General features: G+C 33.2%; 1 protein-coding gene across 1 annotated transcript in view; it reads left to right on the top strand.

Moving 5' to 3' along the window:
• The window catches only part of LOC139512879 (chitin synthase-like), a 56,585-nt gene extending 47,407 nt beyond the window's left edge, over positions 1-9,178 (top strand). Inside the window, exons 32-34 of the mRNA XM_071300820.1 lie at positions 2,739-3,606; positions 5,091-5,262; positions 6,405-9,178. Of these exons, the coding sequence (XP_071156921.1) occupies positions 2,739-3,606; positions 5,091-5,262; positions 6,405-7,433 (2,069 nt within the window). The 3' untranslated portion in view covers positions 7,434-9,178. The remainder of the gene's footprint in view (positions 1-2,738; positions 3,607-5,090; positions 5,263-6,404) is intronic.
• Positions 9,179-14,006: the final 4,828 nt, after the last annotated feature.

Here is a 14,006-nt window from a genome sequence, read left to right as displayed (position 1 = left end):
CTTTTACACATTCCACATTTCCATTCTCAATTTTTAAGAATGTTTGGTTCAGATGAAACGAAATCCTTTAATTTCCGTGAATATCAAGTAAGAAAATTTACTGATTCAGTAGCATCGTGTGCTGCCAGTTGTGATACATAATGCAAAATGTTTCAATCATTTTACCTTAGATTTCATTTCATGGACATGAAAGTATGGATAGTCTGCTTTTACATCATAAAAATTCACACAGAAGGTATACGCATATCAATAAACTGAACTCAATGCTAAGAACATATAAAGTACACTTAGACAGAGAGCTCAATCTAATGTTAAGTTGGTCACATTTAACTTGAAATATCACCTGCTGTTACCAAACTGCACCGAGATCCTGAAAAAAAAATGTGCAAGTTAAGTCTATTTAAAGAAGAATCTAATGGAAGTAAATAAGTTGATTACTGAAATAAATGTAGAATATGTCTATTAACCACAGATGCCCCTGCTTGTAAAAAAAAATGAGTAAACTTCCACATATAGATGCAGGATTCGCGTAATTTTGACCGTTTGTGATCATAAGCATTGTGAATAAGTTTCAAAACATTTGGTTGAGGCAAATTAAAGCTAAAGGACGGAAACAATAGATTTAGCAGTTTTCCTAACTCAAGGCTCCGGGTTGACATTTGTATCATTGGTACTCGTACCACAACTTTTTACATCTAAAAACTCATGAACAGTGACGCCATCGGGACCCAATATCGAACTTAATAGATCTGTGTTATGGGGTAATGTGAATCGCGTATAAGGTTCCTAACATTTGATTGAGTCAGACTTATTTAAGAGAAAGGATTCGAAAGAGTCAGCACTTCTTATGTTTTTAAAGGGACATGATAACTCTTGAACGGTAAAAGTGACACTTATAAAAATTTAAAATTTGATTTTGTTTTGATGTGGGGATCCCGCTAACATGTTCAACCCCGCCTTATTCGGTATGTATGTGCCTGGTAAGTCAGGAGCCTGTAATTCAATGAATGTCGTTATTTATTTGTTACATACTTGTTTTTCGTTCATTTTTTTTACATAAATTTGTTCGTTTATTTTCTCGTTTTAATATTGTTTTACAATGTCATTTCAGTGCCTTTTATTGCTGACTATATGCGGTATTGACTTTGCTCATTGTTGAAAGCTGTATATGACCTATAGTTGTTGTGTTTGTGTCATCTGGTCTTTTGTGGAGATTCTCATTGGGACTCATGCCACATAAGGGGGAGGGTTGGGATCCCGCTAACATGTTTAACCCCGCCATTTTTTAAATGCACGTGCCTAATTTGTTTTTCGTTTATTTTTTGTACATAAATTAGACCGTTTGTTTTTTCGTTTGAATTGTTTTACATTGTCATGTCGGGGCCTTTAATAGCTGACTTTGCGGTATGAACCTTGCTCATTGTTGAAGACCGTGTGGTGACCTAGGCTACATTGTATAATTGTTAATTTCTGTGCCATTTAGTCTCTTGTGGAGAGTTCTCATTGGCACTCATGCACAAGCTTCTTTTATATAGTGTGTATAAGTTTTGTAGTATTTGGTTGAGGCAAACTAAAGTTAGGAGAGCGGAACCCGTTTTTATGGGACGTTCGGGACATACGGACTAGTGTAACTCTGTATGCCCCTAAATCATGGCGCCAACACAGAAGTTCTGACTATTGTGCTGGTGATACACATCCCACTAGCACTGTCATTAACACATGTACACATAATTTTATTATAAAAATAATTAATCTTAATTTTGATTTCTTTATTTTTGGCCGAATGATTATATGCATGCCCTTCACAATGACTGAATGAGTATCAAATTTGACAAATTTATTGTACATAATTATACATTTTATTATATTTTATAACTATTTTTCCAACTAATTAAAGCTTAACCAACTTATTGATCATCACTTTCCTTTATATGTCTTTTAACATTCTGTTTTGAACAAAAAGATTTGTTACATATACTTCACATGTATTTCTTTCAAATCAAAGTTTTAAAACTTCTAGCAAAGGCGGACCAGGGGGAGGGCTGCCTTGCCCCTTTCGTGGGAAAATCTTGGTTGATTATATAGGGAATCATTGAAGCATGACTGGAGCGGGCCTCCATTAAGAAAAGTTCTGGATCCGCCACTGTCTAGACATATTTACGTAAATAAGGGATGAGTAAAGGAAAAAAAAGAAAACAGCATGACTGAATTTAATGAAAAGATGTTCGATGTACTGTATACTTCGGTTTGTTTTAAAAATCTATACGATGCTTTATTTTTATCTAGTTTCCTTATCAAAATAATTAAAATGAGAAGATAAATACCTTATAGCTTCCTTTACCGTCGATGCTAAAATGTGTAATGTTATAAAATAATTTTAGCGTCTTTGACCTACTTTACCTTTGTATTCGGAGACTTGCGGTTATCTTCTGTTATGTTCAACGGGAACATAAGTATGATCTAGAATAGAACCCAGATAGAACCAAGAAGTTGGGTTGCCTTAACCAAACAACCCGGATGTTGAACCAGTTACCATAGTTTCGAACCAAAGAACCAAGGTTCAGAACCAGAAAACCCAGACGGAACCAAGGTTTAGAACCAGAGTGCCCGGATATAACCTAATTGCATTCGGAATTCTCATGACTTTTTATACCTTCAATGTATTTTCCAAATCATTTATTTATTTAGTATATTTATATATAAATATAATATATAATTGATCAACCTGTCTTTTGTAGGAGCTTTGATGTTGTCGACCTTGATTGGACCTTCCACAGTAGTCATGATGATAGCAGGAGCATATTTAACGGTTTTCCAACTAAATCTTCTTACATCTTATGCAATAGCTCTCGCGCCAGCTATTTTGTACATGATCATATGCTTTACTGTAAAGCCTAAATATCAGATTATGATTGCAGAAATATTCAGCGCCATTTATTCATTTATCATGATGGTCGTATTAGTTGGGTGTCTCATTACAGCCGTTCAGCAGAGTCCCTATCACCCAAGTGTGATTTTCCTTGGCTCAATGGTCTTTATTTTCGTTTTTGCTGCCGTTATTCACCCATGGGAATTCCATTGCATTTTTTACGGAATACTGTACTTTGTGTCTATTCCTAGTGGATTTTTATTATTGATAATTTATTCCCTGTGTAATATGAACTCTGTATCTTGGGGGACACGTGAAGTTGCTAAGAAAAAAACACAAAAAGAAAAGGATGAAGATGGTAGAAAGAAAATCGAAAAGGAAGAAAGGAAAAATGCAAAAAGCTGGTTCAGCCGTTTAATGCCAGTTAATCAGCTCAAAGATTTAAGAAGTATATTAGAGCTCTCAAAAAAGGAAACAAAAACAAAAGAGAACAGAGGTATACAAACTGAAGATTTAAATGAAGTTGTTGTCGAAACGAATAAAAAGAAAATGGTCAGTTGGGTTGACAAAACACCAGAAGAAACAATTCACGACAAAACTATTATAACACCAACGACGGATAAACCTTTTGATTTTCTACACAAGCCAAAATGGACGGAAGATAACGACTTTAAAAACGGCAAAGTTATGTCTATGACACCAGAGGAAACAGTTTTTTGGGAAGAATTTATCAAAAGGTAAGTAGTTTGCATTATACTCCCAATGCAATCAATGCTTAATGATGTCTAGCTAGCTATAAATTAAGTTCAATCCACCATTTTCTACATAAGAAAATTCCTGTACCAAGTCAGGAATATAACGGTTTGTATCCATTCCTTTTGATTTTGCCATTTGGTTAAGGACTTTCCGTTTTGAATTTCCCTCGGAATTCAGGATTTTTATAATTATACTTTTTATAAAAGTTGATAATTGTATTCTTATCATAACCGATCTATCAGTTGTTGTAAAAGTACATAAATTGGGAAAAGATATCAAGGGGTAAAAAAAAACCAACAGCACACAAAACGCTACACAGAAACATCAGTAAAAAAATGTAGCGTAGTTACGTAAAAAGAACATTTATGAAATAATATATTTCATCATTTTTAGGTTAAATTAAAAAAAAACATAACATAGACATAGATTAGACCGTTGGTTTTCCCGTTGCAATGGTTTTACACTAGTAATTGTGGGGCCCTTTATAGCTTATTGTTCGGTGTGAGCCAAGGCTCCGTGTTGAAGGCCGTAATTTGACTTATAATGGTTTACTTTTATCAATTGTTATTTGGATGGAGAGTTTGTCTCATTGGCACTCACACTACATCTTTCTATATATATATATGATTGTCGAGGGAGTAAACGGATCTACATGCGCAATGCATTTCAGTACGGTATATTGATATCGTTAAATATTCATGGTACAGAGTTAGATTAAAAACATTCACAGATATTCTCCGGATAACTCATCATAAAGTGAATATAACCTATATACGTTAAAGCTCAATTTTGTTAGGGCGTCATTATTGTCTCCAAGACAAAATAATATAGAAACTAATTTCCTACATTGACTTTGTTACAATGCAGTTACCTCAGAATTGAGTGCGATGGCATCACTTTATCTATTAATTTATACTTGAGTTCATCATTTTGAGGCGCATTACGGATATTGACTCATATGTTGGGTTCTAATGGTATGGTCAATTTCATTTTAAAAGCACAAAAACAAGGTTATCTGTGATTCTTTCTTCGCGTCAATAGCATATTTTTAGGAAACAGAACGGTTTTCGACAACCTTTAGGTCTTTGAAGCTGTATGTTACAAGACTAGTCAAAGTACTACGTTTTGAAATTCATATTTGTGATTTGATTCTGATAATTGATCCTCCCCCTTGCTTCTTCATCTTTCACATTTTTAAAAAGTATTGCATAAATCATGGTAATAAAAAGGCACCGACTCTGAGCTTATGATCACTAACAGTTCAGGTAGCGATATCGACCCATATAGCAGTGTGGTTTTTTTTTTTCTAATCACGTTTGTCGTTTGCCTTGCCCAATCCTCAAAGCACGTCATCCGTGTTTAAGGTTAGTGTTTTAAATGCACCTGGTTTGTCAATTCTTTTAATTATTGTAAGTAAGATGAACATGAAGCTTATAAAGACAACAATTGAATCGTCATTTTACAGGTATTTACAACCTTTAGATGCTGACAAAAAGGAACAAAAAAGAATGAAAAAGGCTCTTGCACAATTACGTAATGAAGTTGTGGCAGGCTTTGCGTTTATCAACCTTATATGGATATCTATCAACTTTATGTTTCAACTAAGAAAACCTGCAATTATTGAATTTCCGAAAGCAGTATGTATTTTAAGATATGATTATAATATATTCCTTTCTTAGTTAAAAGGAATTGTATCATTGTTAAAGACGGTTGACCACATTTGCTTACTTCGACTTAGTTTGTACTGATGGATATGTTTCTCAATTTACATTTAAACCACATCTCCTTATCTCTATTTTGTAAGACATACGAAATACATGTGAGCTTCTGTTTATAAAAAGTGTAACAACTTATTGTGCTAATTTTTTATGATCAGTACAAGTTGTTCATAAATTTATATGTAAAAGTAGGAAGTTATTGTCTTATTTCTAATTAGAAAACTACTCACCAGAATACAATTGAACAATCACCGCACAATTCTCAGTAATAAGAAAACCACATACCGTATAATCAGCTTTAAATTTGTATAACCATTCGAACGAGAACACTAACAGTACAGTTTACAAAAAATAAAATTGACAGACATGGATAAACGGTAACCACTGAATATTGTTCTCGTGAATTTTGACATGCTCATATAAAATATTGCAGGGTTAAACATGTTTTTTTTTATTAATCAACACTACCTAAACCCGAGTTAGGATTAAACAGCACACAAAAGAACATATCGAAGAACTCAGTAAAAATTGGTGAACTTATTATATTAGTACCGAGCAACAACAACAACAAAAAAAACCCAACCCCACCGATTTATTTTGGCTGTATTTTTAGTTTCTTTTTGATCAGCCCTAAAACAATTGTGTTAGGTTTGAGAATGAAGATAATAAGTTTAGTTTAAACAATATTATATTTTAAAAGTGCACAATTTACAATTATACAATAGACATACAGGGATTCGGAAACAATTAGAACTTATATTCATAACGTTATATATCTATTGTTAGGTTTTATTTTTTTCAAATATTAATAAATTAATAAACTAATGACGGAACCAATCTTGCCATTGTTTAAAATTTCGGATACAACAAATGATCCGGAAAACTAGAGGAAAGACAAAGACATGTACCTCATGAACCATGTTTGTATACAGTATAACAGTTGGTAAAGGTGTACACCAATAATAAATCTATTAAAAAAAGACGAAACAGACGGATACACTACAGTATTGCAATACTTCCAAAACATTTAAGATAGTTGACTTCTTTTTTTTAAATTTCAGCCAGGTGCAGAGAATGTAGATGACGATGTGATAAAGATCGACGCACTTGGTTTAATGTTTATTATATTTTTTGTTCTCATTCTCCTGCTCCAGTTTATTGGAATGGTTATTCATAGATGGGGAACGCTAATGCATCTTATAGCCATCACAGAGATACCAAATCCATTCAAATGTGGCAAAAACCAAAGTCATGAAAATATTGGAGAAGAAGGTCCAGATAAGATTGATGCAAAAACATTGGTACGGTTTTGTGCAGAAGTAGTTGGCGAACCAATGCCAGACTATTCGAGTGATGAAGATGATGAGGATGAAGAAGAAGAAGACGATAAAGTAGAACAAGAACTCTCTAATACAATTCGAAACAACGCTGTCAGAGGTGTAAAGGGGAACATCGGAGGAACACGAACAACTGGACTAGGAATGTCGTTCAGAGAAACAATGGTCATAGGCAGGGATAGTATTTCTAATAATTTAAGAAGTACTCTGTCAAGCCCTAATTTTAGACAGACAGCACGAAATATGATAGCTATTTCCAAGCGAAAATATGACGAAGGGACGAAACCACCTCAAAAGGGCAACGTATTGAGATACCGAAAAAATAATCCATCAAGATCAAGGACTGATTGGGAACAAGCAAAAAAGTTTGGATCAACTAAACCAATTTTCAAAGATTTTATAAACGAAATTCAGAATGATCGAGACCTCAAACACAAAGTAAGAGGCATAGAAAAACAAACGACAGGTGATAATCTTAAGAGAACATTACGCCGTGAGAATTCCGCATCAGATTTTGATGAACCCGTTAATGATAAATTAAGTGGTGCAGTCGGTACTTTAAGTCGTGCGTTCTACAAAAATCTCATCAAAAAACAAAAATTCAAACCGAAGACAATCCAGTTTCCATCGGAAGTAATTCCGGCAGCAGATTACGTTTTAGAGAAACAACCGAAACAATTACGTCACTTTAATGGACAAACAGCAAAGGCACGTTCCCTTATGCGTTATATTTGGACTATTGTGTATATATAATATGTTAGCTGTCTTGATTGTTATAATATGGTTATTTATTTACGTGTGACGTTTTTTAATAACTTCTAAAATTCAACATAATAACACTAGTACTACTAAAAATACAAATATTTGATCTAAAGGATAATAATTAATTATGTATCCATATTTAGAGCATAGTTTTCATTCGAAGTTTCTTATAATTTAATGGACAGATGACTTTTCTTATCTTTGATTAAAAAGAAGACACAATTGTTTCAATCCCTTTAGATATGTATTCAGAAGTAAAATCTCCAATAACATAAACTGAGAAGCTGATCAAATCACATTTTAAAGCATAAGTACCAAAGTCAAACTGCATACAATTATTTAGATAATATGATTTCAACAAATGCATATGAGTGTTCTAAGATTTTCATAACACCAAAAGAAATTTACATCAACAGTTAACAGATAATAAATAAGAAACAACACGAACTCCACTATAAACCGGGAGTGAAATCAGGTGCTCCGGAAGGGTAAGCATTTCCTGCACCGCGTATACGGCACCCGTCGTGTTATTTCTTTGTTCAGTCCGGTATTGATGGAAGGTTATTATGACTGAGGAAGAATATAAGTTATGATTTCTGACACACTTTTGTCAAAATGGCCAGTCAGCTCATGATGTTGATCGTAAAATTTCTTGAGTGATGACCTTAATTTGATTGATTCATAGCCCTGTCTTAGCTAAAACTACTACAATACGTCCAAATTATACGATGCTTTTTGGTCACTTGACGTTTAGTTAACAACAATAATCAAGTAATAAAAAAATAGATAAACACACTCTATAGTAGAGGGGGAACACGCTGACGTCTAGTTATTACTATACTATATATAAAAAGATTAATTTTCGCGAACCATTTAGGTCACGGAAATTCCAAAATATGGCATCAGTAAGGAGAGTTGTGCAAATAATGTAAATACACAGAACGCCCTCCAAATTTTCTTTAGCTAAAAATATTCATCATTTTCTATTTTATATGTACTAACAACATTCCATTTTTCTATAATTTCGATTAAAAAAATCCAAAATCTGAGTTAAAATAGGTCGAATGCCCCAAATAAACATTTTCTGATTGGTTGAAGTACTGTGACGTCGATGATAAGCATAGCAAGCCTCGATATAAAGCACACGCTTCACAGGAATAAGGACAGTTTTACAAATAATGTGAATACACAGATCCTCCATTCTATTTATGTTTTGATGAAAATGTTACAGTGTTCATCATTTCTGTTTTGATTCTGCTAACAACATTCCATTTTTTCTATAATTCTGATTTAAAGATGTGGAAACCCGTAATAAAAATAGATGGTCTCAATGATTTAAAAGCAACGCAAAAAATTCCGTTAATATAAACATGTTGAACTTCGATCCTGAGTTCAACCGTGGTTCAGTAATAAACCAATTCACAAATAAAGATCTCCTTGCGCTCAAATGTAATTCTTAGTGAAGTATACGGGTAAATTGGTATTTTTTAGAATTAGAAGGTAATTCTTCATAACTTCATTTAAGTCATTATTTAACTGAAGTCTAAAAAGATGACTCAACTTTCCCTCTAATTGTCCCTCTATTTTTTAAACTTGAATACCAAATTAAAGGGCATTTGCTCCCCTTGAACACTATTTGGCCCCTTCCCTGTCATTTCCCTTTAAATTTGCTTAAAAGTCATACTTTTAGTCCATTTACAGTAACGGCTGATTTGTCTTAACTGCAATTTTCATATTGATAATAAAATTGAGAAAGGAAATGGTGAATATGTCAAAGAGACAACCACCCGACCATAGAGCAAACAACAGCCGAAGGCAACCAATGGGTCTTCAATGTAGCGAGAATTCCCGCACCCGTAGGTGTCCTTCAGCTGGCCCCTAAAATATGCATAATAGTACAGTGATAATGGACGTCATACTAAACTCCGAATTATACACAAGAAACTAAAATTTAAAATCATACAAGACTAACAAAGGCCAGAGGCTCCTGACTTGGGACAGGCGCAAAATTGCGGCGGGGTTAAACATGTTTATGAGATCTCAACCCTCCCCCTATACCTCTAGCCAATGTAGAAAAGTAAAAGAATAACAATACGCACATTAAAATTCAGTTCAAGAGAAGTCCAAGTCTGATGTCAAAAGATGTAACAAAAGAAAATAAATAAAATGACAATAATACATAAATAACATCAGACTACTAGCAGTTAACTGACATGCCAGCTCCAGACCTCAATTAAACTGATTGAAAGATTATGTCTTCATCATATGAATATCAGGTACAATCCCTCCCGTTAGGGGTTTAGTATCATACTATCATAAAATATATGAGAAGAACATAACCCGTGTCATGCCAACAACTGTTTTTTTAGAAATAAATGTGTTTAGTTCCGATGCAAAGACCCTATCAGTGAATCAATGTTAAAGCCAAAATATGCAATCTTTAATGACCTGACAACAGTATCGTAACTATATCCCCTTTTAATAAGTCTATTTAAAGGTTTTGTTAGTTTCTGAGGAGAATACTGACATTTTTGTGCTTTATAAAGAATATTTCCATAAAATTTTGGATGTGAAATACCTGAACGTATAAGATGTCTGCATGTTGAGTTATATTTACGAATTATTTCCTTATACCGGTGATAAAATTTAGTAAATGTTTTGACCAGTTTGTGATATCGAAAACCCTGGTGTAATAATTTTTGACCATTCAGTATGAGTTCCCATGTATTTTTGTCTTATATGAAGGAGGTTTTAGGTCATGTTTTCCTAAACACCTTATTGCTATTTGTCTGGATTGTTAAAACCACAAAATCAAATATCGATGAATATGCAAGTATTCAACAATCCATGAGAATTGACATCCACGAAAAATATAGGAATCCACAGTAAGATAACTCCGCTTTCGGTTTTGATAAATTTTGGAAATGACATTAGGAAGTTATAAAACTTTATTCTTTAAATATGTTTCAAGCATACTCAGCACCGCTTTTTATCAGGAATTTTATAATTTATGTCTTAAAATTCGGGTATTTTCCATTCTAATAGGTGGATTTTCAAGTTAATGAGAAAAATGCTTTGGTCACTAATTCAGAATGCTTTAACTGTTGTGAATGTGAGCTCCCTTCGGCTATTATTAGAATGTAGATTTACATCATTCATTTTCAATGTAAGAGTTCTCCTTTCATTCAAAAGGTAGATTTCCATGTTTGCTGGTCACTTGACTAGAAACTGCATTCAGTGATATTGTTTGTCTCAATTTACACCTGAATTTCAGATTTTTCCTAATTACCAATCACTAAAATAAATGTCATTAAATACGTAATAAATACATGTATGTAACTATCATATTCATGTTTTTTATTTGACATTATGAAAGTATTATTGAGATCCAGGATTCTGACTTGAATAAACAGTGTTTGTAACACACATGGTTTTATCCGTTTCTTTCCCTTCCCTTAAAAGTATCTTTTAGTTTGAAACTACCTGACAATCATACTGAGTTCACACCTAATTTGAATTGGATTGACATTAACTAATTTGAATTATTAGTTTAATTCACATTTGAAACGGTTTACATTAACAAACACATAGTTCAAATGCGAATCGAATGCAAGTGAATTGTTTGTCCATCTATGGTCAACATGTTGGGGTATAACTATACCCCTTTTACCAATTTTAAGAAACATTGTTGAATTTTATTTATGGAAGCTTACTTTTCATTTATATAAATTTAAGATTAATATTTCTGAGATGTAGGTTTTGGATTGTCTCTACTTATTAAGGAGGAGGATTCCCAGTTATTTAATATATTTAATTAAATTGTATTCAGGCGCATAGCTCCATATACGCCAACACGCAGTTGCGTGCACATGAATTCAGCATTCAAAAAAAAAAAAATGTCAAAATAAAAATTTACAGCATTTGGCATGCAAAATAAAAATGTCGAAATAAAAATTTATAGCATTCGGCATGCAAAACGAAAAAATGTCAAAATAAAAATTTAAAGAAAACACAAATATGTTGTTTATAATAAACAAATCATTTAAAAATTGTATGTTTTCGAATATCATAAATACAGTTGTGAAAATGAATAATCAGTCCCTTGCTTTAATGAAAATGAAAAATCTTGCTTCAATAGCGCAGAAAATGAATAATTTGCAAATATCAAATGGTCAACCCCTAAGTCTATATATAGGATTTTTTTTCTGCAACAAGTGCCTCAAACCATGTTTTTAGGTAAAGGACCACAATAGGTAAAAGTCCAATTTAAAATTAAATGTTTTAAGTTCTTCGACTACATTCGTTCTGTGTCAGAAACCTATTGTGTTTTGACTATTTGATCACAATCAAAATTCAGAGCTGTATCAGACTTTAATGTTGTGTCCATACTTGCCCCAACTGTTCAGGATTCGACCTCTGCTGTAGTATCAAGCTGCGCCCTGTGGAGCATCGGGTTTATTTGAAGGGTAGATGTTCCCGACCTGTTTATTAGTGGAATTGTGAATCAGGCCATTACTCTTCTCAATTGTATTAATGCATACTTTTCATGTTGGGACAGTTACCCTTATTTTTGAAGGCTGTATGGTTACCTATAATTGCTTTGTCATTTGAACATTTGTGGGTAGTTGTCTTATTGGCAATCTTATTACATATTTTAATTTTTATACGTATCCATCCTTCAGAAAAGTTGATCCAAATGTAATGAATCCCCTCCAGGCTTGCCTTCATCTTCATTTATCTTCATTGGAACAATTATTTTTTTTGGGGGGGGGGATGGAGGGTTCCAAAACCTGTTGTTTATAAGTTGCAAATCAGGCCATTACTTTTTCTTAATTTAATTGTTGCTTACTTAACATGTCTAGACTGTTTTTTTCTCACTTATTATACGCCCATCAAAATTTTGACGGGACGTATTATGGTATACAAATGTCCGGTTTCCGTCTGTCCGGCGTAAACATGTCGCACCGTAACTTGAGAACGACTTATCCAAACATGAAACTTAATATAGTTGTTTCTTATGATGGTAAAATGATTTGTATACTTTTTGGTGAAAATTAGATTAAAACTTTTTGAGTTACGGCACTTTGTAACTAAAACAGGGGTGTGTTTTTTTTCACATGTCGCACCGTATCTCAAAAACGATTCTTGATTATGGCTTAAAACTTTAAACACTTCTTAGTTATATTAATCTTAATATCTGTATATATTTTGGTGATTATTCAAAATTTCATTTTTGAGTTATTGAGTATTTTGTAAAAAGGGGGAGGGTTTTTATACGCCCGTCAAAATTTTGACGGGACGTATTATGGTATACAAATGTTCGGTGTCCGTCCGTCCGTCCGTCCGTCGTACCGTCTGTCTGTCTGTCTGTCTGTCTGTCCGTCCGTCTGTCTGTCCGGCGTAAGCATGTCGCACCGTAACTTGAGAACGACGTATCCAAATTTCATGAAACTTATCATAGTTGTTTCTTATGATGGTCAAATGATCTGTATAATTTTTGGTGAAAATAAGATTAAAACTTTTTGAGTTACGGCACTTTGTAACTAAAACAGGGGTGTGTTTTTTTCACATGTCGCACCGTATCTCAAAAACGATTCTTGATTATGGCTTAAAACTTTAAACACTTCTTAGTTATATTAATCTTAATATCTGTATACTTTTTGGTGATTATTCAAAATTTCATTTTTGAGTTATTGAGTATTTTGTAAAAAGGGGGAGGGTTTTTATACGCCCGTCAAAATTTTGACGGGACGTATTATGGTATACAAATGTCCGGTGTCCGTCCGTCCGTCCGTCCGTCCGTCGTACCGTCTGTCTGTCCGTCCGTCTGTCTGTCCGGCGTAAGCATGTCGCACCGTAACTTGAGAACGACGTATCCAAATTTCATGAAACTTATCATAGCTGTTTCTTATGATGGTCAAATGATCTGTATAATATTTGGTGAAAATAAGATTAAAACTTTTTGAGTTACGGCATTTTGTAACTAAAACAGGGGTGTGTTTTTTTCACATGTCGCACCGTATCTCAAAAACGATTCCTGATTATGGCTTAAAACTTTAAACACTTCTTAGTTATATTAATCTTAATATCTGTATACTTTTTGGTGATGATTCAAAATTTAATTTTTGAGTTATTGAGTATTTTTTTAAAAAGGGGGAGGTTTTTTTTACATGTCGCACCATATCTCAAAAGCGATTTATGGTTATTGCTTTAAACTTTACACATGTCTTGGTTATATTAATCTGAAGATCTGTATACTTTTTGGTGATGATTCAAAATTTCATTTTTGAGTTATTGAGTATTTTGTAAAAAAAGGGGGAGGTTTTTTTTACATGTTGTGCCGAATCTCAAAAACAATTAATATGATTATTGCTTAAAACTTTACACACTTCTTTGTTATATTAATCTAAAGATCTGTATACTTTTTGGTGATGATTCAAACTTTATTTTGGAGTTATTGAGTATTTTGTTAAACAGGGGAGGGTTATTTTACATGTCGCGCCGTACCTAAAAAATAATTTATGATTATTGCTTAAAACTTTACACACTTCTTCGTTATATTAA

Source organism: Mytilus edulis, chromosome 2 (genome assembly GCF_963676685.1).
Source record: "Mytilus edulis chromosome 2, xbMytEdul2.2, whole genome shotgun sequence".
NCBI classification, from domain to species: domain Eukaryota; kingdom Metazoa; phylum Mollusca; class Bivalvia; order Mytilida; family Mytilidae; genus Mytilus; species Mytilus edulis.
This window is presented reverse-complemented; position numbering and strand designations above follow the sequence as displayed.